Source organism: Mobula hypostoma, chromosome 1, assembly GCF_963921235.1.
Source record: "Mobula hypostoma chromosome 1, sMobHyp1.1, whole genome shotgun sequence".
Lineage (NCBI taxonomy): Eukaryota > Metazoa > Chordata > Chondrichthyes > Myliobatiformes > Myliobatidae > Mobula > Mobula hypostoma.
Window position 1 is genome coordinate 1,440,956 of NC_086097.1, and position 25,550 is coordinate 1,466,505.

Consider the following 25,550-nt stretch of genomic DNA (forward strand, 5'->3'; position numbering starts at 1 on the left):
GTCAGAGGTAGATTTTTTTTAATACACAGAGTTGTGGGTTAACCCCTTCATTCCCAGAATCAATTCATGGACCTTGCCTGGACCCTTCGTGTCATCTGAAAACATTGCAACAAAGCTATCAATGCAGGAAACATTACAGGAAAGATTATAGCATGATTAAACCAGTGGCTGATTGGCAGGAGGCAAAAAGTGGGAATGAAAGGAGCCTTTTCTAGCTGGCTGCTAATGACTAGTGGTGTTCCACAGGGGTCTTTGAGGGGACCAATTCTTTTTGCATTATTGTCAATGATTTGGATGATGGAATTGGTAGTTTTGTTGCAATGTCTGCAGACAATATGAATATCGTGGAGGGGCAGGTCGTTTTTGAGGAAGTAGAAGGGCTACAGAAGAACTTAGACATATTAGGTGAATGAGCAAAGAAATGGCAGATGGAATACAGAGTCAGGAAGTGTATGATCATGCACATTGGTGGAGAAACGGGAGGTTGACTATTTTCTAAATGGAGAGGAAACTGAGGTGTAGAGACTTGGGAGTCCTTGTGCAGGATCACCCAAAAGGTTAATTTGCAGGTTGAGCTTGTGGTGAGGAAGACAAATGTGATGTCAGTATTCACTACAAGAGGACTAGAATCCAAAAGCAAGGGTGTAATGTTGAAACTTCATAAGGCATTGGTGAGGCTTCACTTGAGACTACTGCATGCAGGTTTGGGCTATCTTGAAAGAATGTGCTGAAACTGGAGAGGGTTCAAAGGAGATTCATGAAAACGATTCCAGATGGAATGGTTGTCAAATGAAGAGCATTTGCTGGTTCTGGGCCTGTATTCACTGAATGCAGAAGAATGAGGGGTTACCTCATTGACACCTATCGAATGGTGAAAGGACTTGATAGTGTGGATGTGGAGAGGAAGTTTCCTATCGTGGGGGAAGTCTAAGATCTGAGGACACAGCCTCAGAAAAGAGATGACGAATTTCTTTAGCCAGAGAATGGTGAAGCTGTGGAATTCTTTGCCACAGGCAGCTGTAGGGGCCAAGACTTTATATTTAAGACAGAGGTTGAGAGATTCATGATTGATCAGGGCATGATGGGATTTGGGGAGAAGCCAGGAGATTGAGGCCAAGTAGAAAATTGGATCAGCCATGATGAAATGACAGAGGAAACTTGTTGGGCCAAATGGATAATTCTGCTCCTATATCCTATGGTCTTAATACCATCACCCAAACCATTGGCATATAATGTAAAAAGGAATCGGTCCCAACACAGACCCCTGTGAACACCATTAATCACTGGCAGCCAACCAGAAAAGGCTTCTTTTATTCCCACTCTTTGCTCCTGCCAATCAGCCTCTGCTTTATCCATACTAGAATCTTTCCTGTAGTACCACAGGCTCGTAGCTTGTTAAGCAGTCTCATGTGTCGCAACTTATCAAAGGCCTTCTGAAAATCACAATATCAACCGATTCTCCTTTGCCTGTACATGCTTGTCATTTCTTCAAAGCATTCCAGCAGATTTGTCAGGCAAGATTTTCCCTTGAGGAAACCATGCTGACTACGGCCAATTTTATCATCTGCCTCCAAGATCTTCCCAACCACTGAGGTCAGACTAACTGGCCCATAATTTTCTTTCTCTCTCCTCTCTCTCCGAGACACAAGACCATAAGACAGGAGGAGAATTAGGCCATTCAGCCCATTGAGTTCACGCCACCATTTCATAATGAGGAGCAACACCTCATATACCGTCTAGGTAGTCTCCAGCCCCTTGGTATGAACACTGAATTCTCCAACTTCCGGTAATTCTTTCCCCCTCCCTTCCCCTATCCCTATGTCACTCTGCCCCCTCCCCCAGCTGCCTATCACCTCCGTCATGGTTCCGCCTCCTTCTACTACCCATTGTGTTTTCCCCTATTCCTTTTTCACCTTTCCTGCCTATCAGCTCCCTGCTTCCCCTCCCTCACCCCTTTATCTTTCCCCTTACTGGCTTTTCATCTTATGCCTTGGTAGCTTTATATCACAAAACGCGAGAAGTAAAGTAGAAATAAAAAGAAGAATTACCATTGCCAAAACCAACTTCCAAAAAATGAAACCCATTTTTACCAACAGACACATTTTTATGACAACAAGTCTTAGGCTACTAAAATGTTACATCCGGTCAATCTTGCTGTATGTTTCCGAAACATGGACTACAACACCAGAACTACAAAGAAACTTAGAAGCAACAGAAATGTGGTTTCTTAGAAGAATGCTGAAAATATCATATACAGACAGGGTAACTAATGAGACAGTACTCCAACGTGCCCATACAAAAAGATCTTTAATGAGAACATTAAATGAGAGGAAACTTAAATTCCTGGGCCACGTCATCAAAAAGGGAGAAATAGAATGCCTTACGTTACAAGGCCGTATGCCTGTGAAACGCGGAAGAGGAAGGCAAAGAAGAAAATATATGGACACTGTGAAAGAACTAACAGATCTAGGTGTGCGAGATATCACTGACGCGGCGTGGGATCGTTCAATGTGGAAAGCCATGATCACCCAAGCATGTAACGTGCAAGGCACATGAAGAAGACGACTGTGGCCTAGCATTCACCAGGAGCATTTGTGGTAATGTTACAATGTGAAACCTACCTCTCACCATCAATGACTGTCACATGGCTTGCAGCAACAATTTCCATTGCTTCTTAATAGCCTTTAAATAGTTTGTGATTTTGCAAGAGGCCTCAACACAGAAAATGGCAATTAGCAGGTTTCAAATGTCAGCCACACAGCAATTTAGAAATAGTTGACAGGGTAGTGTTGTGACAAAGCAGATTAAAGGTTAAAAAAAATCAAGTTATTGGTGAGTTATTCAGCTCAAACATGGATGGTGAGACTTTACAAACAAGTTTCCCAATTACAAAAAGGTGTTGCTTCAGATGTTCCAGAAACTACATTTCAAAGACACCCTTATCACAGTATTCCAACTCAGCTACGCCAAACCTCATCTGTAACGGTGATGTAGAAAAGCTGTTGCCCCACTCACCCCTCCTCAACTAAACCTGCGAAAAAGAAAGAAAACAACGTCTATCGTCACCAGAAACCAATGTGATTCTCAGCATTTGGACAGCAAGGAGATCAAACAAAGCCCGAGCTGCGACGCTGCCAATGACAGAGGAGCTGCTGCCTCACACTCTAACAGTCCTAGTTCAGTGCTGTCCTCAGATGCTGACATGTTTATAGGTTATCACTGTACCTGTGAAGGTTCCACTCACATACCAAATATTTGCTGCTGCAAATTGATCCCAAACAGACAAATGTAATGATAGAACACAGAACCAACGTCCTCTGCCGGGTGAATGTTGTCAGTACTGAGGCTGACCGACCCTACATCCAGTCAGCCACGCTGCCTCAGTCCTGAGACAGATATTGTTCTGTCACAGGGAGAGATTACCAGGCAAGAGCAAAAGATTCAAAGATAGAATTGAAGCTTCCTTGAAGAAATGCAACATTCCCACTGACTCCTGGGAACCTCTCACTAATGACCGAAGTGGAAGGGTAGCAACGAGAATGTTAAGTATCAGGAGTACACTGAAACCCCTTGTAAAAAGAAAAAGAAACATGTGATCTTAAACTACCGATTCAGCAACAACTGCCTAACTGTGAAAGAATTGGTAGTTCCCACATTGGCTTCATCAGCCACATCAGAACCTACATATTAAGAGTGGAACTGAGTTATCTACAATTTTGAAGAAATGCTAAAGAAGAAGGAAGAGTTAACTGTAGACTTTATTGCAGAGAGTAGGAAAGGACAGGATTATTTAAGGACAACATGTAGATTGGGTTTGAGACAATTGCTTAGCCATTGAAGCTAGCGCCAAATTCATCTGACTGCCTTGTAATCTTCATTGTTTCAGGACTGACAACCTTGAATAATATTTTATGCCATTTATCAGAAAGGAGATGGTCAGATAAAGGAATATTAATACAGTACTTACGACAAAGTCAAAAGGAGTTTTGTCCTTGTGCTAGAACTTGTTTAAGTCTCACAATATTATGCAAGTTTTTAATCACACACCATGTGAGACAATCTTGTTTTTTTAAAGAAGGGTATAGAGATCAAATGCAAGGTTAACTGCAAATAAAAGCAAGCTATCAAGGTAGTAAATTATCAAAGAAAGTGTGGAGAACCTTCACAAGCATTCACACAGATCAGTGAAAGTAACAGGACAAGTGGATAAGAGGCAAGGAGTCTAATGGGATAGTTGCTTTTAACAATCAAAGCAGAGTACTTTAGCACAGGCTGGTATAATACATTGTACGGGTGCGATAGCAGATGTGCTCCCATTACTGGAAATGTCCAACTAGAGTGCAGTAAAAGTTAACGGGGATGTTGCCAGGGCTAGATGGCCTGGTTAGAGGGAGAGGATGACCAGGCTAGGTCCTTATTCCTTGGAACAGAAAAGAACGAGGGGTGATCTTATAGGAATGTTTAAAATTACAGAGGCGGACATAAAAGACTAGTCTTTTTCCCAGTATCAAATACTTGGGGCATATGCTTAAAGTGAAAGGAAAGATTTTAAAAGGAATTTTTAGCAAGTTTTCTTTTTGTACAAAGAGTTGTGGGTGCACAAACACATTGTTAGGAGAGGTGGTAGAATCACAGACAAAAGCAAAAGTAGCATTTAAATGGACTGAAAATTGGCAGATGGTATCCAATCCAGTTGGCATTAATGAGGCTTGGATATATTCCATGAATGGAGAATACTTCTTGTTAGTAGTGAAGAGGGACTTTGGCGTACAAGTCCAAAGATGTTGAAGGTGGTAGCACAGGTAGGTAACCTGGGATATTGGCTATCATTAGTCATGGCTTTCAATACAAGGGTACAAAGAGAGAATATGCAGAGAGAAGTTTAAACTAAGGTTACAGCGGGATGGGAACCAGAGCATCAGAACAAATTAATGTGGAGAAAAAGGTCGTTAAGCCTGCATACGAAGTTGGTGCATGGTGCAACCAATGTTCTGTACTGTGTATATTACAATGCAAGGAGAGGCAGCTGAGATTAGGGCATGGATCAGCAGGTAGAATTACAACATTCTGGCCAATAGTGACACTTGATTGCAAGACTGACAGCTCAATGATCTGGGGTTCTGTTGTTTTAGACGTGATAAGAGTGGGAGGGATAAAAGGGGGAGGGTGATTTTACCAGTCAGGGAAAATGTCACGATGTGTTCAGTCAGAACAGACTGGAGAGCTGATCTATAAAACTATAATATCATTAGACATAGGAACAGACTTGGGCCATTCAACACATCGAGTTTACTCCGCCATTCCGTCATGATTGATCCTGGATCACACTCAATGTCATAACCTGCATTCTCGCCACATCCTCTGATGCCCTGACCAACCAGGAAATGATCAACTTCCGCCTCATGGACTTGGCCTCCACCACAGTCTGCGGCTACTCTCTCCCTACCTCTGTTCTAAAAGGTCACCCCTCAATTTTCAGGCTGTGCCCTCTAGTTCTGGACACCCCACCATAGGAAACATCCTCTCCACATCTACCCTACCTAGTCCTTTCAACATTTAGTAGGTTTCAGTGAGATACCCTCCCCCATGCGCCATTCCCCGCATTCTTCTAAATTCCAGTGAGTACAGGCCCAAAGCTGCCAAACACTCCTCATATGTTGACCTCTTCATTCCTGGAATCATCCTTGTGAACCTCCTCTGGACTCTCTCCAACGACAACACATCCTTTCTGAGATATGGGGCCCAAAACTGTTGGCAATAGTCTAGTGAGGCTTTATGGGTAGAACTGAGGAATAAGAAAGGTATGACCACATGAATGGGATTACAATATACACCATCCAACAGTCCATAGGATTGAGGAGCAAATTTGTAGAGATCACAGACTGTTGCAAGAAACACAAGGTTGCGACAGTGGATGAATTTAACTTTGCACATATTGACTGGGTCTCCCATACTGTAAAAGGGTTGGATGGGAAAGAGTTTGTCAAATGTGTTCAGGCAAGGATCCTTGATCAGTACATAAAAGTCCCAACTAGAGAGACTGTGATACTAGATTAGGGAATGAGACAGGGCAGATGACAGAAGATTGTGCAGGAGATCACTTTGCATCTAACCATCATAATGCCTTTAGTTTCAAGGTAATGATAGAAAAGAATACCTCTGGCCCTCTGGTTGAGATTCCAAATTGGAGAAAAGTCAATTTTGATTACATCAGAAAGCATCTGGCAGTGGATTGGGACAGGTTGTTTTCTGGCAAAGGTGTACTTGGTAAGTGGGGGGAGGGCCTTCAAAAGTAAAATTTTGAGAGTACAAGGCTTGTATGTGTCTGTCAGAATAAAAGGCAAGAAGAGCAGGTTAAGGGAAACTTGGTTTTCAAGAGATATTGAGGCTCTGGTTAAGAAAAAGGTGCACAGCAGGTATAGGTAGGCAGGAACAAATGAGGTACTTGAACATAATTATAACACACTGGGAAAGGTCTCTCTGCAGGAGCGGTGTTTGGGTTATGGTTACAGATAACGGGTGCTTTGGGATGTGAGCTGGGTCCTTTGTTCAGCAGGAGATGAAGAGGGAAGACGCTAGAGAGCACCAGTTGTAGGATTCAACCTGGTGGGGGACTGTGATTCTCTGGAGCCATGTGCCAAGATTGACTGAGGATGCGTGACCATGAATTTTGGGAAGAGTTGAGCTCCAACTTGTGCACATTTGACTGATGAATATATTGGGCCCTTCTGTTTTTTTCTTCCTTTTCTTTACTAACCCCTTAGTTAAGATTCATAAACATAATTCCTTTATTCATATGCAGTGTGCTGTCTGTTGTTTCTTGTCACTGAGGTGTAACAATTACAGAGCATCCACACAGACCGGGGTGGGAGAGTGGTCTCAGTCTCATGGGTTTGGCAGGATCGGATGATATTCCTTAGACTTGTGCAGCCAAGAAACCAGCGAGGTTTTATATGTGGGAGTATCGTCCCAGATCAATATTACTGGATGCTATATGATTGCCCCGAGCATTGATCCAGCGGGTTGTGTGTTTAAGCTTGTGTTAATCTATTGTCCAGTAAAATGATTAAGATACGTGGTTATGGATGCTGCAGAGGTCGAGTGGTGGTGCGAATCCATGGGGTTACCAGTAATGAATATGTGTATTGAGTAGCTGAGATATTCGTATCATCGACAAATTAATAACTTGGACTTCAAGTATCATTAAAGCATTAGGAAAAGTGATAATCATGGCGTGGAGGTTTGATAAAATGGTGGGCAAAGACTTTGTTTTAGTTCAGACTGGCGCTGACGTAACGGCAGTGGAAATGCCTGGTATTATTGGGGCCCGGGGGGGGTGGGTGCTGTGGGCTGTCCATGCTTCGCGGGAGGAGGGGAGTGTACGTGAAGATGTTGAATAGGAAACAGAGTTTCCCATAGCTGCGGGCTGAGACTTTGAAGACAAATTGCTCGTTTCTGTGGAAGGAATGGAAGGTCTGAAGAGTCCTCCAGCAAGGGATGAGCATTCTGAACTGGTATCAGCCCTTACCTCCCAGGCAAATAAATGGTCACAGGTGGAGAGTCCTAGTTATCGTAGGCTCAGCACGTTCTCAGGAATAACACCCATCCCCACCCCAAGGGGAAGGAGGAGGAGGAGGAGTATGAGACTCGGGCGGAGCAGACCTCAGTCACTGTATGAATGGCAGTGCTTTGATGACATAAAAAGACACCGACTGGTAGAGAGTTTAAGGGAGCTGGCTGCTAACGTAGTGAGAGCATTAAAGACACAGAACCCCTTTGCTACTTCTGTGGGCTATCTGCAAGCACTAGAAGATGTTTTTAACCATATAACAATTACAGCACGGAAACAGGCCACCTTGGCCCTTCTAGTCCATGCTGAACTCTTACCCTCACCTAGTCCCACCGACCTGCACTCAGCCCATATCCCTCCATTCCTTTCCTGTCCATATAGCTATCTAGTTTAACTTTAAACGACAACATCGAACCTACCTCAACCACTTCTGCTGGAAGCTCATTCCACACAGCTACCACTCTCTGAGTAAAGAAGTTCCCCCTCATGTTACCCCAAAACTTTTGTCCTTTAACTCTCAAATCATGTCCTCTTGTTCGAATCTCCCCCACTCTCAATGTTTTTGATGTGGTGGGAAGCCCAATGCAGCTTATGACGGGGTTTTGGAACATGCCTCAGGAGAAGGGCAGAAACTTCCCACCTACATTTTTCGGCTAGAGCCGGCTGAATTGCTTGCGGTGTAAGGGGGCCATTCAAACAGCTCAGGCCATAAAGTTAAAAATGGACCAAGTGGAGAAAGGTGCACAGTCACAGTTCATGATTGCCTGGGGTCTCCAAATGTCACGTAAGATGCATCTCCTTCCCTTGTTTGTCCAGCTGATTAGAGAAATAAGAGAGGAGGAGGACGCAACAGAGGTGCGGGAGGCCTCCGTCCGTCCTCAGTGGTTGGCCTCTTGACTGAGGTGACCACTGATAGCTCACCCCAGGGAGTGGTAAAGGAGCTTGTGGCAGTGTTTAGAACTGAGATGTCCTGGTTGTTATCGTCAGGTATGGCCACCTCACACGCCAAAGCCAACAGGGAGTCGGACCCCTAAGGGGATGGACTAAGCAGTGGGCTACTAGTGAATGGGGTCCCATGAGAAAGGGAGCAACTGATATTATCTGTTATAACCATGGTGACGAGGGACACTTCAGACGGGAGTGTGAAGGACTGGAAAGGCCTCAGAGGGTGAGCCCCCAAGTACCCAAGTGGAGAGGCCCAGTGAGGCCCCAGGTACACAAGCGGAGAGACCCAGTGAGGCCCCAGGTACACAAGTGGAGAGACCCAGTGAGGCCCCAGGTACACAAGTGGAGAGGCCCAGTGAGGCCCCAGGTACCCAAGTGGAGAGGCCCAGTGAACCCCAGGTACCCAAGTGGAGAGGCCCAGTGAGGCCCCAGGTACCCAAGTGGAGAGGCCCAGTGAGGCCCCAGGTACACAAGTGGAGAGACCCAGTGAGGCCCCAGGTACACAAGTGGAGAGACCCAGTGAGGGCCCAGGTACCCAAGTGGAGAGACCCAGTGAGGCCCTAGGTACACAAGTGGAGAGACCCAGTGAGGCCCTAGGTACACAAGTGGAGAGGCCCAGTGAGGCCCAGGTACACAAGTGGAGAGGCCCAGTGAGGCCCCAGGTACACAAGTGGAGAGGCCCAGTGAGCCCCCAGATACACAAGTGGAGAGGCCCAGTGAGGCCCCAGGTACCCAAGTGGAGAGACCCAGTGAGCCCCAGGTATCCAAGTGGAGAGACCCAGTGAGCCCCAGGTATCCAAGTGGAGAGACCCAGTGAGCCCCCAGGTACCCAAGTGGAGAGGCCCAGTGAGCCCCAGGTATCCAAGTGGAGAGGCCCAGTGAGGCCCCAGGTACACAAGCGGAGAGACCCAGTGAACCCCTGGTACACAAGTGGAGAGGCCCAGTGAGGCCCCAGGTACACAAGTGGAGAGGCCCAGTGAGCCCCCAGATACCCAAGTGGAGAGACCCAGTGAGGCCCCAGGTACACAAGTGGAGAGGCCCAGTGAGCCCCAGGTATCCAAGTGGAGAGACCCAGTGAGCCCCAGGTATCCAAGTGGAGAGACCCAGTGAGCCCCCAGGTACCCAAGTGGAGAGGCCCAGTGAGCCCCAGGTACCCAAGTGGAGAGACCCAGTGAGGCCCCAGGTATCCAAGTGGAGAGACCCTGGCATCTCAGGGGGGAGGGGGGGACATGTTACTAGCAATACATCAAGGAAAACCCTAAAGCAAAAAACCCTATTCCTGAAAGCTCAGTGGGGCCAAGCTCCAGTGTATCGCTACGAATGGAGGGTACTTATGCTCGAGCCATACTTGACACCAGCTCTCAGGTTACGCTGCTGTATTGTTTGTTTTACAACTGGTATTTGAGGCATTTACCACTGACGCCACTCACTGTACTAGAAATCTGGGGTCTTAGTATGGATGATTACCTATATGATGGTTAATTGTCATTGAAGCTGGAGTTTTCGGAGGCAGATGTGGCAGTAGCTGAGGTGCTTGATACATTATTGTTGGTTTGTCTGGACCCGATTGAAAAGGGCGCAGTTTCAATTCTTGTGGGGACAAATACTCCTATTGTGAGGAAGCTAATGAGAGCCTCCAAGGAGCAAGATGGAGAGATCTTTCTGGAAACATTTTCCATTCGCCCTGTGTTCCAAGCTGCTTTTGAGGAAGTGCGTGGCCACATTGGGCTGGATGATGAGCATAACGAGGAACTGTGTGGTACATCCATTCTAAACTGGTCATGTTACAGCCCGGGGAAGTAGATAGAGTGACAAAAAAAACCCAAATTTCACAGAATGCCTGATGCCAAGCCCCTCCTGATGGATACTCCGGAAGACCACGAAGAGGAGTCATGCCTATCTGCTGGGGTACTGCTGAGGCCTGAACAGGATGAGAGTGATTGTCAGGAACACTTTGGAGAGGGAGGTCACTCTCAGGCGGAGGATGCCAATGGCACACCTCTTTCTGGTGATGGTAATGACTAGTGTCCTTGTGAGACAAGCCAGGGAGAAACTGTCTGAAAAAGGGAAAGTTGACTGCTGAGTTATCCAACTTCGGAGACTCCCCAGTACCTGAAGGTTGAAAGAGGAGGTTGACAGAGCAGATGTTGAAGTTGGAGGATGTCTTTTCTATTGACAAGAAACTCCCCAATAATTGATGAAGAGATTCCCAACCCTGTTCATGCTGAGTCAGGTGAAATGGGGGAACTAGCAGTGGACAGGCAGGTTTGCGGTTAGGAAATGAGCGGGGTCGGGGAGATTGGACTCTGAAGTAACTGGACATGAAGGCGAACTCAGCCAAGTGACGAGGCAACCTCAGTTGTCGGGAGGCACGATTATTGAACAGGGAGGGGCTTTCCCAGGTAGACAGGAAAGAGCCCAGGGAGTGTCTGAAGCTGAAGGAGTAGATGATGGGGTAAAGAGGTCTCAAAAGAGTCAGGAAACCCCCAGACAGACTGGCCCATGTCGCAGCCGGGGAACAGAGTATGGCACCTATCCCCTATGTCACTGCCATTTACACCTGGTTTAGACTTTGTGCTTTGTATGAAGGGGTGACAAATTATCTCAACGTCATGAGGGCTTGACTAATTTTTGGTGGAGTGCAACATCCTGGGAAAGATCTCACTGCTAACGTAATGGTCTTTCTGTAGAAGCAGTGTTTGGATTATGGTTAGAGATAACAGGTGCATTGGAATGTGAAATGGGTCCTTTGTTTGGCGGGAACTGACGAGGGAAGACGCTGGAGAGAACTGATCATAAGATTAGACTTGCTGGAGGACCATGATTCGATGGAGCCAGATGCCAAGATCGAATGAGGATCGGTGAACATTAATTTTGGGAAGAACTGAGCTCCAACATGCACATTTGACTCCTTAATTATAATGTGCCCTCTTGTTTTTTTCTCTTTTCTTTATTAACCTCTAAGATTCATAAACATAATTCCTTTAATCGCATGTTGTTTCTTGGCACGGAGTTGTAACAGGGTGGCAAGTTACACAGCATCCACACAAACCGGGGTTTGGGGTGGGAGAGCAGTCTCAATCTCCAGTGTCTGGCGAGACCGCAGTGTGTATTACCTCAACTTAAGCAGCCAAGGAAACCAGCGGGGTTTCATAAGAAATGCAAGAGAACATTTGAGCAGGAAATCAGGAGGGCTAAAAAAAGACACAAGGTTGCTCCAGCAGACAAGATGTAGGACAATTCCAAGAGCTTCCACAAACTTATGAAGAGCAAGAGGATAGCAAGAGACAAAATTGGCCCTTTGGAGCCAAAAGAGATGGGTAGTGTGGTAGAAGAGTCATCTGGGAATACAGATCCACAATTCTACGAAAGTAGCATCACAAATAGATAGGTTCACAAAGAAAGCTTTTGGCACATTGGCCTTCATAAATCAAAGTACTGAGTACAGGAGTTGGAAAGTTGTGTTGAAATTGTACAAGATGTAGGTGACGCATATTTTGGAGTACTCTGTGCAGATCTGGACACCAACCTACAGGAAATATGTAAAAAAAAAGACTGAAAGTGTCCAGAGAAAATGACAAGGATGTTTCCCAGACTTGGGGACGAGAGTATATTGAAAGGCTGAATAGGGACAGACTTTATTCCAGTGAATGTAGAAGATTGAGGGCAGTTTTGATGGAGGTATACAAAATTATTAGGGGTATAGATGGGGTAAATGCAAGCAGGCTTTTTCTGCTGAGACCTCTGGTCAAGATGGTGCTCGAGTACAATGCTCCTTCAGTCAACATCCTCTGGATAGATTATGAAGCCATACATTTCACACCTTTTATGTCTTTTACATTTGCTTTTCATCTTTGATGTGATTCTGGAACTGTTAGTGCCTATGATTTACCATTTGGAGATCATTTGGATGTTCCAGCACTTTACAGTCTCAAAGAGGATTCCGGAAGGCAGAGGCAGCATTCACAAATCACACGGCAAGCAGGCTGCGGGACAGAGCAGGACCCGATATTCGACTCCATTTCACCAATTAAAACTTCCATTGTTCACCGATTAAACCAACCAGAGGCAAATGTGGAAGGTGAGTGTTGGCTGCCTGCCTTTTGATCGCTCAGCTACCAGAGAGGGGAGACCCTGCCACTGTACCCGGAGAATGTTATCCAGGTTTTCTTCATTTTGGATATGGACTTGGACTATAGAATTGTTTTCAGTCTTCTTGTTTTTTTAATATTCTGAGTTTTTCTTCCCAATCTTTCTCAGGTCTTTTATTGTGCAGGAGGAGGGATTTGGGGATTGACGATTGTGCTGCCTTTCTTGGTTTCATGGCTACCCGGAAAAGAATTTCAGAGTTGTATACTTTGATAATAAATGAAGCTTTGAAGAGTGAAAGCTGAAATGTTTAAGGGAAACATGAGGGGCTATTTCTTCACTCAGAGGGTGGTGAGAGTGTGGAACGAGCTGCCAGTGCAAGTGGTGGGTGTGGGGTCGATTTCAACATTTAGGAAAAAGTTGGATAGGTACATGGACAGCAGGGGAGTGCATGGTCCTGCACGTTTTCCCTGGAGCGGGGAGGTTAAGAGGGAACTTGATGATGGTGAGGACAATATGAGTGAGGTTGATGTTCTGGAGCATGTTGATATTAAGGGAGAGGAGGTGTTGGAGTTGTTAAAATACATTAGGACGGATAAGTCCCCAGGGCCTGATGGAATATTCCCCAGGCTGCTCCACGAGGCCAGTGAAGAGATTGCTGAGCCTCTGGCTAGGATCTTTATGTCCTCGTTGTCCACGGGAGTGGTACCGGAGGATTGGAGGGAGGCGAATGTTGTCCCCTTGTTCAAAAACGGTAGTAGGGACAGTCTGGGTAATTATAGACCAGTAAGCCATACATCTGTGGTGGGAAAGCTGTTGGAAAAGATTCTTAGAGATAGGATCTATGGGCATTTTGAGAATCATGGTCTGATCAGGGACAGTCAGCATGGCTTTGTGAAGGGCAGACCGTGTCTAACAAGTCTGATGGAGTTCTTTGAGGTGACCAGCCATATAGATGAGGGTAGTGCAGTGGATGTGATCTACATGGATTTTAATAAGGTATTTGACAAGATTCCATACGGTAGGCTTATTCAGAAAGTCAGAAGGCATGGGATCCAGGGAAGTTTGGCCAGGTGGATTCAGAATTGGCTTGCCTGCAGAAAGCAGAGGGTGGTGGTGGAGGGAGTACATTCAGATTGGAGGATTGTGACTAGTGGTGTCCCACAAGGATCTGTTCTGGGACCTCTACTTTTCATGATTTTCATTAACGAACTGGATGTGGGGGTAGAAGGGTGGGTTGGCAAGTTTGCAGACAACACAAAGGTTGGTGGAGGTGCAGATAGTGTAGAGGATTGTCGAAGATTGCAGAGAGACATTGATAGGATGCAGGAGTGGGCTGAGAAGTGGCAGATGGAGTTCAACCCGGAGAAGTGTGAGGTGGTACACTTTGGAAGGACAAACTCCAAGGCAGAGTACAAAGTAAATGGCGGGATACTTGGTAGTGTGAAGGAGCAGAGGGATCTGGGGGTACATGTCCACAGATCCCTGAAAGTTGCCTCACCGGTAGATAGGGTAGTTAAGAAAGCTTATGGGGTGTTAGCGTTCATAAGTCGAAGGATAGAGTTTAAGAGTCGCGATGTAATGATGCAGCTCTATGAAACTCTGGTTAGGCCACACTTGGAGTACTGTGTCCAGTTCTGGTCGCCTCACTATAGGAAGGATGTGGAAGTACTGGAAAGGGTACAGAGGAGATTTACCAGGATGCTGCCTGGTTTAGAGAGTATGCATTATGATCAGAGATTAAGGGAGCTAGGGCTTTACTCTTTGGAGAGGAGGATGAGAGGAGACATGATAGAGGTGTACAAGATAATAAGAGGAATAGATAGAGTGGATAGCCAGTGCCCCTTCCCCAGGGCACCACTGCTCAATACAAGAGGACATGGCTTTAAGATAAGGGTTGGGAAGTTCAAGGGGGATATTAGAGAAAGGTTTTTTACTCAGAGAGTGGTTGGTGCGTGGAATGCACTGCCTGAGTCAGTGGTGGAGGCAGATACACTAGTGAAGTTTAAGAGACTACTAGACAGGTATACCAAATTGGTAAAGGTGCTGAGGAAGAGGATTTCTTGGAATGTATGCGGGATGGTTTTTTGAACCAACATGTCAAGGAACCAACTAGAGAGCAGGCTATTCTGAACTGGGTTTTGAGCAATGAGGAAGGGTTAATTAGAGATCTTGTCGTGAGAGGCCCCTTGGGTAAGAGTGACCATAATATGGTGGAATTCTTCATTAAGATGGAGAGTGACATAGTTAATTCAGAAACAAAGGTTCTGAACTTAAAGAAGGGTAACTTTGAAGGTATGTGACGTGAATTAGCTAAGATAGACTGGCAAATGACACTTAAAGGATTGACGGTGGATATGCAATGGCAAGCATTTAAAGGTTGCATGGATGAACTACAACAATTGTTCATCCCAGTTTGGCAAAAGAATAAATTAAGGAAGGTAGTGCACCGTGGCTGACAAGAGAAATTAGGGATAGTATCAATTCCAAATAAGAAGCATACAAATTAGCCAGAGAAAGTGGCTCACCTGAGGACTGGGAGAAATTCAGAGTTCAGCAGAGGAGGTCAAAGGGCTTAATTAGGAAGGGGAAAAAAGATTATGAGAGAAAACTGGCAGGGAACATAAAAACGGACTGTAAAAGCTTTTATAGATATGTAAAAAGGAAAAGACTGGTAAAGACAAATGTAGGTCCCCTGCAGACAGAAACAGGTGAATTGATTATGGGGAGCAAGGACATGGCAGACCAATTGAATAATTACTTTGGTTCTGTCTTCACTAAGAAGGACATAAATAATCTTCCAGAAATAGTAGGGGACAGAGGGTCCAGTGAGATGGAGGAACTGAGCGAAATACATGTTAGTAGGGAAGTGGTGTTAGGTAAATTGAAGGGATTGAAGGCAGATAAATCCCCAGGGCCAGATGGTCTGCATCCTAGAGTGCTTAAGGAAGTAGCCCAAGAAATAGTGGATGCATTAGTGATAATTTTTCAAAACTCGTTAGATTCTGGACTAGTTCCTGAGGATTGGAGGGTGGCTAATGTAACTCCACTTTTTAAAAAAGGAAGGAGAGAGAAACCGGGGAATTATAGACCGGTTAGCCTAACGTCGGTGGTGGGGAAACATCTGGAGTCAGTTATCAAGGATGTGATAACAGCACATTTGGAAAGCGGTGAAATGATCGGACAAAGTCAGCATGGATTTGTGAAAGGAAAATCATGTCTGACGAATCTCATAGAATTTTTTGAGGATGTAACTAGTAGAGTGGATAGGGGAGAACCAGTGGATATGGTATATTTGGATTTTCAAAAGGCTTTTGACAAGGTCCCACACAGGAGATTAGTGTGCAAACTTAAAGCACACGGTATTGGGGGTAAGGTATTGGTGTGGGTGGAGAATTGGTTAGCAGACAGGAAGCAAAGAGTGGGAATAAACGGGACCTTTTCAGAATGGCAGGCGGTGACTAGTGGGGTACCACAAGGCTCAGTGCTGGGACCCCAGTTGTTTACAATATATATTAATGACTTGGATGAGGGAATTAAATGCAGCATCTCCAAGTTTGCGGATGACACGAAGCTGGGTGGCAGTATTAGCTGTGAGGAGGATGCTAAGAGGATGCAGGGTGACTTGGATAGGGTGGGTGAGTGGGCAAATTCATGGCAGATGCAATTTAATGTGAATAAATGTGAAGTTATCCACTTTGGTGGCAAAAATAGGAAAACAGATTATTATCTGAATGGTGGCCGATTAGGAAAAGGGGAGGTGCAACGAGACCTGGGTATACACCAGTCATTGAAAGTGGGCATGCAGGTACAACAGGCGGTGAAAAAGGCGAATGGTATGCTGGCATTTATAGCGAGAGGATTCGAGTACAGGAGCAGGGAGGTACTACTGCAGTTGTACAAGGCCTTGGTGAGACCACACCTGGAGTATTGTATGCAGTTTTGGTCCCCTAATCTGAGGAAAGACATCCTTGCCATAGAGGGAGTACAAAGAAGGTTCACCAGATTGATTCCTGGGATGGCAGGACTTTCACATGAAGAAAGACTGGATGAACTGGGCTTGTACTCGTTGGAATTTAGAAGATTGAGGGGGGATCTGATTGAAACACATAAAATCCTAAAGGGATTGGACAGGCTAGATGCAGGAAGATTGTTCCCGATGTTGGGGAAGTCCAGAACGAGGGGCCACAGTTTGAAGATAGAGGGGAAGCCTTTTAGGACCGAGATTAGGAAAAACTTCTTCACACAGAGAGTGGTGAATCTGTGGAATTTTCTGCCACAGGAAACAGTTGAGGCCAGTTCATTGGCTATATTTAAGAGGGAGTTAGATATGGCCCTTGTGGCTACGGGGGTCAGGGGGTATGGAGGGAAGGCTGGGGCAGGGTTCTGAGTTGGATGATCAGCCATGATCATAATAAATGGCGGTGCAGGCTCGAAGGGCCGAATGGCCTACTCCTGCACCTATTTTCTATGTTTCTATGTTTCTATATGGAGGAATTTAAGGTGGGGGCTTATATGGGAGGCAGGGTTTGAGGGTTGGCACAACATTGTGGGCCAAAAGGCCTGTACTGTGCTGTACTATTCTACGTTCTATGTTCTATTAGCAAGGTGTATAAAATTATGAGCGGTACAGGTAAGGGGTAACAATTTCTGCAATCTACCTTATCAGACGTGGGGTAAAAACAGAGAGCACTTCGGGCAGAGATGAGAGATTTGGAGGGAATCGAAGGGGGACCTTTTTTTCCTGACCAGATATTGGCGAATACCTGGGATACAGTGCTGGGGCCTGCTGCAAGCAGAGACACTGACAACATTTAGTTGGCGTCTACATGAGAACTAGAATTGTCTGGGCATTGAAGGTACCATTGATACCAACAACATAGGTAGAAAAAGGGAGGAGGTCCAAAAACAGAATGCAGGGAATTAGGAAGGAGGTTAAGAGGTAAGATCTCAGGGGTAGTAATCTGGGGATTGCGGCTTGTACCACATGACAGTGAGGATAGGAATAGAATGAGGTGGCAGATAAATGCGTAGCAGAAGAACTGGAGCAGAGGGAAGGGATTCAGATTTCTGGATCATCTGGACCTCTTCTGGCGCAGGTGTGACCTGTACAAAAGAAATGGGTTGCACTTGAATCTGAGGGGGACCAATATCCTTGTGGGCAGATTTGCTAGAGCTGTTGGGAGTGGTTTAAACTAATATGGCAGGGGAATGGGAACAAGTTCGATAGAGCTGAGGATGAGCCAGCAGGTTTACAAGTAGTTGATGGGAGTAACATGAATGTAAGGAAGGACAAGCCAATGCTTGTGTTCAAATGCAGAGACAGCAAAGAGTTAAATTGCACCACAGAGCCAAAATTCAAACGAGCGAAGAATGCAGGGTTGAAGGTGCTGTATTGAAATGGGTGTAGTGTTTGGAATAAGGTGGATGAACTCATGGTGTGATTAGAGATTGGTCGGTATGACATTGTGGGCATCACTGAGTCGTGGCTGAAAGGTGGTCACAGTTGGGAGCTTAATATCAAAGGTTATACTTTGTATTGTAAGCACAAGCAGAAAGGCATAGTGGCCCTGTTGGTAAGAGATGGAATTACATCTTCAGAAAGAGTTGCCAGAGGGTCAAAAAATGTCAAAACTTTGTGGGTGGAGTTAAGAAATTTCAAGGGTTAAAAAAACATTATGGGACTCATATATAGGCCTCCAAAGAGGAGCCAAGATATGTGGCTGAGATTGCAAAAGGAGCTGGAAAATTCAAATAATAAGGCTAATGACACAATTGTAATGGGGCACTTCAATATGCAAGGGGATTGGGAAATTCAGGTTGGAGCCGGATTGCAAGAGAGAGAATTTGTTGAATCAAGTCACGTCAAGTCAAGTCACTGTTTATTGTCATTTCCACCATAACTGCTGGTACAGCACACAGTAAAAACCAGACAACGTTTTTCAGGACCATGGTGCTACATGAACAGTACAAAAACTACACTGAACTACGTAAAGCAACACAAAACTACACTCGACTACAGACCTACCCAGGACTGCATAAAGTGCACAAAACAGTGCAGATATTACAATAAATAATAAACAAGACAATAGGCACAGTAGGGGGCAGTAGGTTGGTGTCAGTCCAGGCTCTGGGTATTGAGGAGTCTGATGACTTGGGGGAAGAAACTGTTACATAGTCTGGTCGTGAGAGCCCGAATACTTTGGTGCCTTTTGCCAGATGGTAGGAGGGAGAAGAGTTTGTATGAGGGGTGTGTGGGGTCCTTCATAATGCTGTTTGCTTTACCGATGCAGCGTGTGGTGTAAGTGTCTGTAATCGCGGGAAGAGAGACCCAGATGATCTTCTCAGCTAAGAGAACCTAAGAGGTGGCTTTTTAGAGCAGCTTGTGCTTTAGCCTATTCAGGGAAAGGCCATCTTAGTTTGGGTGTTGTATAATAATCCAGGTTTTTGTAGGGAACTTAAGGTAAAGGAACCCTTAGGGAGCAGTGATCATAATATGATTGAATTCATACTGCAACTTGAGAAGGAGAAGCTTAAGTCAGATGTATCAGTATCACAATGGATTAAAATGAATTACAGAGGCATGAGAGAGGCACTTGCCCAGGTGGATTGTAGGGGGATACTGGTGGGGATGGTGGCAGAGTAGAGGTGGCTTAAGTTTCTGGGAATAGTTCACAAGGCACAGGATAGACATGTCCCATAACAGAAGTTCTCAAATGGCAGGGATAGGCAACTGTGGTTGACAAGGGAAGTTAAGGACTGCATAAAAGTCAAGGAAAGGGTTAGGGGTAGGAAGTTGGACGATTGGGAAGTTTTCCAACAAAATGCAACTAAAAAGCTATAAGATGGGAAAAGATGAAATATGAGGACAAACTAGCCAACAATATAAAGCAACATACCAGAAGTTTTCTCAGTTATATAAAGAGTAAAAGGGAGGTGAGATTTGATATTGGACCACTGGAAAATGATTCTGGTGAGGTAGTAATGGGGGACAAAGAAATGGCAGATGAACTTAATGGGTACTTTGTATCAGTCTTCACTGTAGAAGACACTATCAGTGTGCCAGAGGTCCGTGAGTGTCAGGGAGCAGGAGTGATGCCATTGCTATTACAAAGGAAAAAGTGCTAGGCAAACTCAAATGTCTTAAGGTGGATAAGTCACCTGGACCAGATGGACTATGGCCCAGAGTTAAAAAGGTTGCTGAAGAGATAGCAGATGCATTGGTTATGATCTTTCAAGAATTACTTGATTCTGGTATGGTTCCGGAGGGCCGGAAAATTGCAAATGTCACTCCACTTTTTAAAGAAGGGAGGAAGGCAAAAGAAAGGGAATTATAAGCCAGTTAGCCTAACCTCAGTGGTTGGGCAAGTGTTGGAGTCCATTATTAAGGATGAAGTTTTAGGGTAATTGGAGACAAATGATAAAATAAGTCAGAAACAAGAGAAAAATCTGCAGATGCTGGAAATCCAAGCAACACACACAAAACGCTGGAAACGTTGACTATAGAGTCTTGCCGAAGGGTTTCAGCCCAAAATGTCAATTGTACTTTTTTTCTATAGATGCTCCTGGCCTGCTGATTTCCTCCAGCATTGTGTGTGTGTTGTTTGGATTTCCAGCATCTGCAGATTTTCTCTTGTTTGTGATTGGATTACTATACTGCGAAGTCTCTTCCAGGATGCCAGAAGTTTAAACTTTCCTTTCTGTCCTGCCGAAGGGTTTTCACCCAAAACGTTACGTGTACTTTTTCTATACATGCTGCCTCATCTGCTGAGTTCCTCCAGGATTTTGTGTATTGCTTTGATAAAATAAGTCAGCATGGTTTCTGTAAAGGGAAATCTTGCCTGACAAATCTGTTGGAGTTCTTCGAGGAAGTAACAGCAAGGTGGACAAAGGAGAGGCAGTAGATGTCATTTACTTGGATTTTCAGAAGGCATTTGATAAGATGCCACAAATGAGGCTGCTTAACAAGATAAAATCCCGCGACATTACAGTAAAGATACTGGCATGGATAGAGGAATGGCTGTTAGGCAGGAAGCATGAGTGGTGTGACAGGGTCCTGAATTACCCCTATGAACTGTGCTTTTGAAAAGAGAGAGAGGTATTTAACACCAACATCTTGTTTTTAAGAGAGAGAGAGAGGTGAAGACTGCTCACAGTACATTTACATTTCCCAAGGACATTGCCTGCTTGTACATTCTTACACAGCTAGAGAAGGGAGGAGTTATTTGACAGACAGTTGGTACTCAGTACGGTGAGATAAACAGAGGGTCAGATGATAGACCTGACACACGATTTTGGACACTGAATGAGCTTTGTTGTGCCCACAGAAAAAGTGGGTTTTGGAGGATCGATCAGTGGCTCTCGCAGTGTGAACAGGGCGGGACCGGTGGCTAACCCTTGCCTGGGTTGATAATTCCACCACAGAAGAATGGTCTCCTTTGTTGTGGTCATGGTCAGTGACTTCTAAAGGTTTTCGGAGGACAACGGGAAGATCGACGGCATCAGCTCACCTGAAGACTCAATCTCTCTCTGTCTGTCTCTCTCTGTCTCTCTCCGGGATACTGTATATAATTTGCGGGCATCAGGGAGCCATTATTAATACGCGGGAGACTCCTGGAAGTTCCGGGAGAGGTGGGATGTCTGCTCTCTCTCCATCACTACTCAACTCTATACCATGAACTGAACTGAACTTTACTCATTATTGTAAGACCATCTATTTACCCCTAGACTTGAAGAAGCTTGGTTTTCCTATATACTCCACACTTACTTATATATAATCATTGCTAACCTGTTTGATTTATTTGCATTTATATTACTGTATTGTGTAGTTACGAATAAATATTATTAGTTAATAGCAATACCGGACTCTAAAGTGTTTTCCATCTCTGCTGATTCTTTAACCCGTCATGGGGTTCGTGACAGTGGAAATAAAGGGGGCTTTTTCTGGTTGCCTGTCAGTGATTTAGATAATGGAATTGGTGGCTTTGTGGCAAAGTTCCCTATCTGCCTGTGATGCCACTTTCAATGAAATATGGGCGTGTATTCCCAGATCCATTTGTTCTACCACACTCCTCAGTGCCCTTGCATACGCCGTGTAAGACCTACCCTGGTTAGGTCTACCAAAGTGCAACACCTCACATTCACACTTGTCTGCATTAAATTCCATCTGCCATTTTTCAGCCCGTTGTTTCAGCTGATCAAGCTGCAAGCCACGATAGCCTTGTTCATTGTATCCTACATTTGCCAGTATTTGGCCCATTAAATTCTTAATTTTTTTTCCCCCAGTGAGATTAAGATGGGTAATAATTCAGCCATGATGGAATGCCAGAGAACACTCAATGGGCCAAATGGCCTAATTCTGTTCCTATGTCTCATAATCCATGTACCTGTTCAACTTTCTTTTATAAGTTGTTATTCTACCTGATTACTTCCTCTAGCAGCTGATTCAACATAGTTAATTACCACCCTTCAAGTAAAAAAAAGTTGTCCTTCAGCTTTCTTTTAAATCTTTCCCCCTTTGCTTAAATCTTGATGCCCTACCACTGGGAAATTGACTGAGTGTATTCCTCCCTACCCATGCCCCTCATGATTTTATAAAACTTTCCATTCAGTCACCTCTTGGTCTCCTATGGTTTAAAGAATAAAGCCTCAGCCTGTCTAACCTTTCCTATAACTGAGCTCAAATCCTTATAAATCTCCTTATGAATCTCAGGGTTGTATTCTGTATACATACTTCACTAACAAATGTACCTTCAACCTTCTTTGTGCACTTTCCAATTTAATAACAATGTTTCCTGTAGCAGGATGACTTAAACTGAACAAAACACTCCTAGTGCAGCCTCATCGCCATCTTGTAAACTGCACCACAACCTCCCAGCTTTTGTACTCAAATGACCTGACTTATGCAAAAAGCTTTCTTCACTACGTTGCCTACCTGTGACTCCACTTTCAGGCTCCATGTACTTCTACTGCGAGGTGTGTGTCCCGCAACAACCTGCAGGATCCTGTCATTTACTGTGAAAGTCCTACCTGGATTTGACTTTCTAAAATGCAACATCTCACATTATCTGAATTCAACTCCATTTGTCATTTCTTGGCGTACTTACTCAGCTGATAAAGACTGCCACTGTAATTTTCATAACTTTCTTCATTATCCACTATACTACCTATTTTAGTCTCATTTTGAGACTTGTGACCAGCAACGATGGGTCCAGTACCAATCACTAGGCACATCACAAGTTATGTGTAGACAATCTTATAACATTATTTCCACACACCTGCCTGATGCCAGTGTGCACCCACCAATCCTGCACCTCACCATTGAGCACCCAATACACATCTCAGGATATGTGTACACATCCAGCCCCTGTAAAGTGCATGCTGATCACCGTGCATCACCTCTGAACTCCTGCACATGACCCCTGCATATGTCCTCCCCACACACACACACGTGCATCTGTACACTCCCCACACCCATAGACCTATCCCCCCACATCTCCACACACACCTCCATCCCCACACCTGTACACCCACATACAAATTGTACACCCCCACACAATTGTACACTACCACCTCTACACTATAAACCTCACCACTGTCTCCGTTCCTGCATTCCTGTACACTCAGGCGCACTTGAATAACCCCACACGCACCTGTAGATCACCACTACCACCCACCTCCGCGTTCAACCTGCCACACACCTGTACACCACCGGCCATCCCCGCACACTCGTACACTGCCCCCCCCCCCCAGAGGCACACCTGTACATATCCGCCCACCCTTCACAGCTGTACAACCCCTCACCTGGTTGCCGAAGACGGCGATGGAGCAGGCGGTGGAGACTTCGTGCGAACCGAACCAGACGGAGGCGATCCGGGACGGCATGCCGAGGATGAAGACCTGCGCGACCCCGCAGACGGCCTGACCCAGGAAGGTGACGGCGAAGAGGTCGGGCCGCACGCTGGCGATCTTGATCCAGGCGCCGCAGCAGTTGAGGCCGCAGCCACAGAGCGCGATCACCCGCAGCCCTTTCTTGTCGAGCAGCCAAGTGACGGGGAAGATAATGGGGATGTAAGTCACGAAGTAGATCATGGCGAGCCAGTCGATGGTGAAGGAGGTGACGCTGTAGTACTTCATGAAGATGTTGTTGATGATGCCGTACTGAATCCATTGGAAGGCATTACACAGCGAGTAGCAGCTGAAAAGTCCGACGATCACCCAGCGCCGCCGGTACAGCCGCGTGGTCAGCTCCGGCTTCAGCCCGACCGGTGCCTCGGTGTCCACCCGCACGGCCTTTGGCTCCAGCATAGCGGCGGCCGGACCTCAGATACGAGAGCCTCGGACCCTCAAATACCCGGTACAGCCTCCCTCTCCGGACACCCACCCTGCACTTCCTGACGATCGGACCCGACTGGACACCGGCCCGGACACTCACCCCGTACCTCCCCTCTCTCCTGACTATCGGACCCGACTGGACACTCACCCCGTACCTCCCCTCTCTCCTGACTATCGGACCCGACTGGACACTCACCCCGTACCTCCCCTCTCTCCTGACTATCGGACCCGACTGGACACTCACCCCGTACCTCCCCTCTCTCCTGACTATCGGACCCGACTGGACACTCACCCTGTACCTCCCCTCTCTCCTGACGATCGGACCCCGGCCCCGACACTCACCCCTCCCTCTCCTGGCGATCGGACCCGACTAGACCCCGGCCCCGACACACCCCGCAACTTCCCTCTCTCCTGGCGATCGGACTGGACCCTGGCCCTAACTGAACCGCTGCCCGAAGCTCGGTCCTGACTGGAGTTCCGTTCCGTTCCGTCCCGTCTCGGATCGTCTCGGATCGGATCGGATCAGATCAGATCAGATCACCACCTCCGGACTCGTGGCTCGAACCGCTTGGCTGCCCCGCCCACGCGCAGTTATAACCGCCTCGCGCCCCGCCCACGCGTGTCTCCGCCTCCACGTTGAGAGGGTTCGTGTCAGACGCGTCCCGCGTGTGCGCCATGTTGAGCGGGTCAGTGCCGTAGAGTCACGCCATGTTGAGAGGGTCAGTGCCGGAGTGCCACGCCATGTTGAGGGGGTCAGAGCCGGAGTGCCACGCCATGTTGGGAAGGGCAGGTGTGGCGACGATAGGTGTGAGGTATTTGAAGCTTTTCGCTGCAGTGCCGCTCTCGTAAGGTCAGAATTCCTTTCCTCCACAAACCCTCCCCTTCAACGACCCATTTCAAAACCATTCCTCCCTGTACAGTACTCTCCCCCTTCCCACCTCTCTGAGCCACTCCGATTCTCTCCCGTTCCAAAATACTGTGCCATCCTCATCTTCTCCAGTTGCTTCTACATACCCATTCATCCCATCACGCTCCAGACATCCCACCCTGCAAAAACTCATTTCAGGCAGGTAGCACCTCTGTAGAAAATGTGACATTAAAATATGTACTTATATTATTATGTTTATTCTATTACAAGTTTAAGCAAGTTTACAGGGAGTTTGGCCTCATCATGTAGGACATCAATAGCGTAGCTTCTTGGCAGCCAGCCAGCTAGTTTAGATCGACGTCCCCAACCATTTTAGCACCACGGACGGGTTTAATATTGACAATATTATTGCGGACCGGCCGACCGGGGAGGGGGGTTGATAATCATGACCTGAATATAGGTGATTAGTCAACTATAAGTCACTTGTAAGTGGCTAATACACTCAATTTCGTTTCTAAAGGGGTTTATCTAACGAATTTAATATTAAACACACAGCGCATGTTTTCCTCGCATGAATGCAGTGATAAGTCAATTATGACAGTGGTCCCAAACCTCCAAGCCGCGAAGAATGCAGCGGTACAGCGGTAACCAGAACGCACCCAGCACATCTTTAAGAAAAAAGCCGAAATAAACAAGCTAATTGATTGGGTGCTGCCCGGCATGTAAATGTCGGCCCAGATCAGA

General features: G+C 46.0%; 1 protein-coding gene across 4 annotated transcripts in view; it reads right to left on the reverse strand.

Annotated features, from left to right (window-relative positions):
* LOC134343979 (heme transporter FLVCR2-like) overlaps window positions 1-24,504 on the reverse strand; it is a 250,933-nt gene extending 226,429 nt beyond the window's left edge. For 2 of the 4 annotated variants that reach the window (XM_063043005.1, XM_063042996.1), the window contains exon 1: window positions 23,408-24,504. In XM_063043005.1, the coding sequence (XP_062899075.1) occupies window positions 23,408-23,911 (504 nt within the window). In that variant the 5' untranslated portion in view covers window positions 23,912-24,504. The remainder of the gene's footprint in view (window positions 1-23,407) is intronic. The other 2 variants (XM_063043023.1, XM_063043014.1) reach the window with 1 other exon arrangement.
* Between the last annotated feature and the right edge of the window lie 1,046 nt (window positions 24,505-25,550).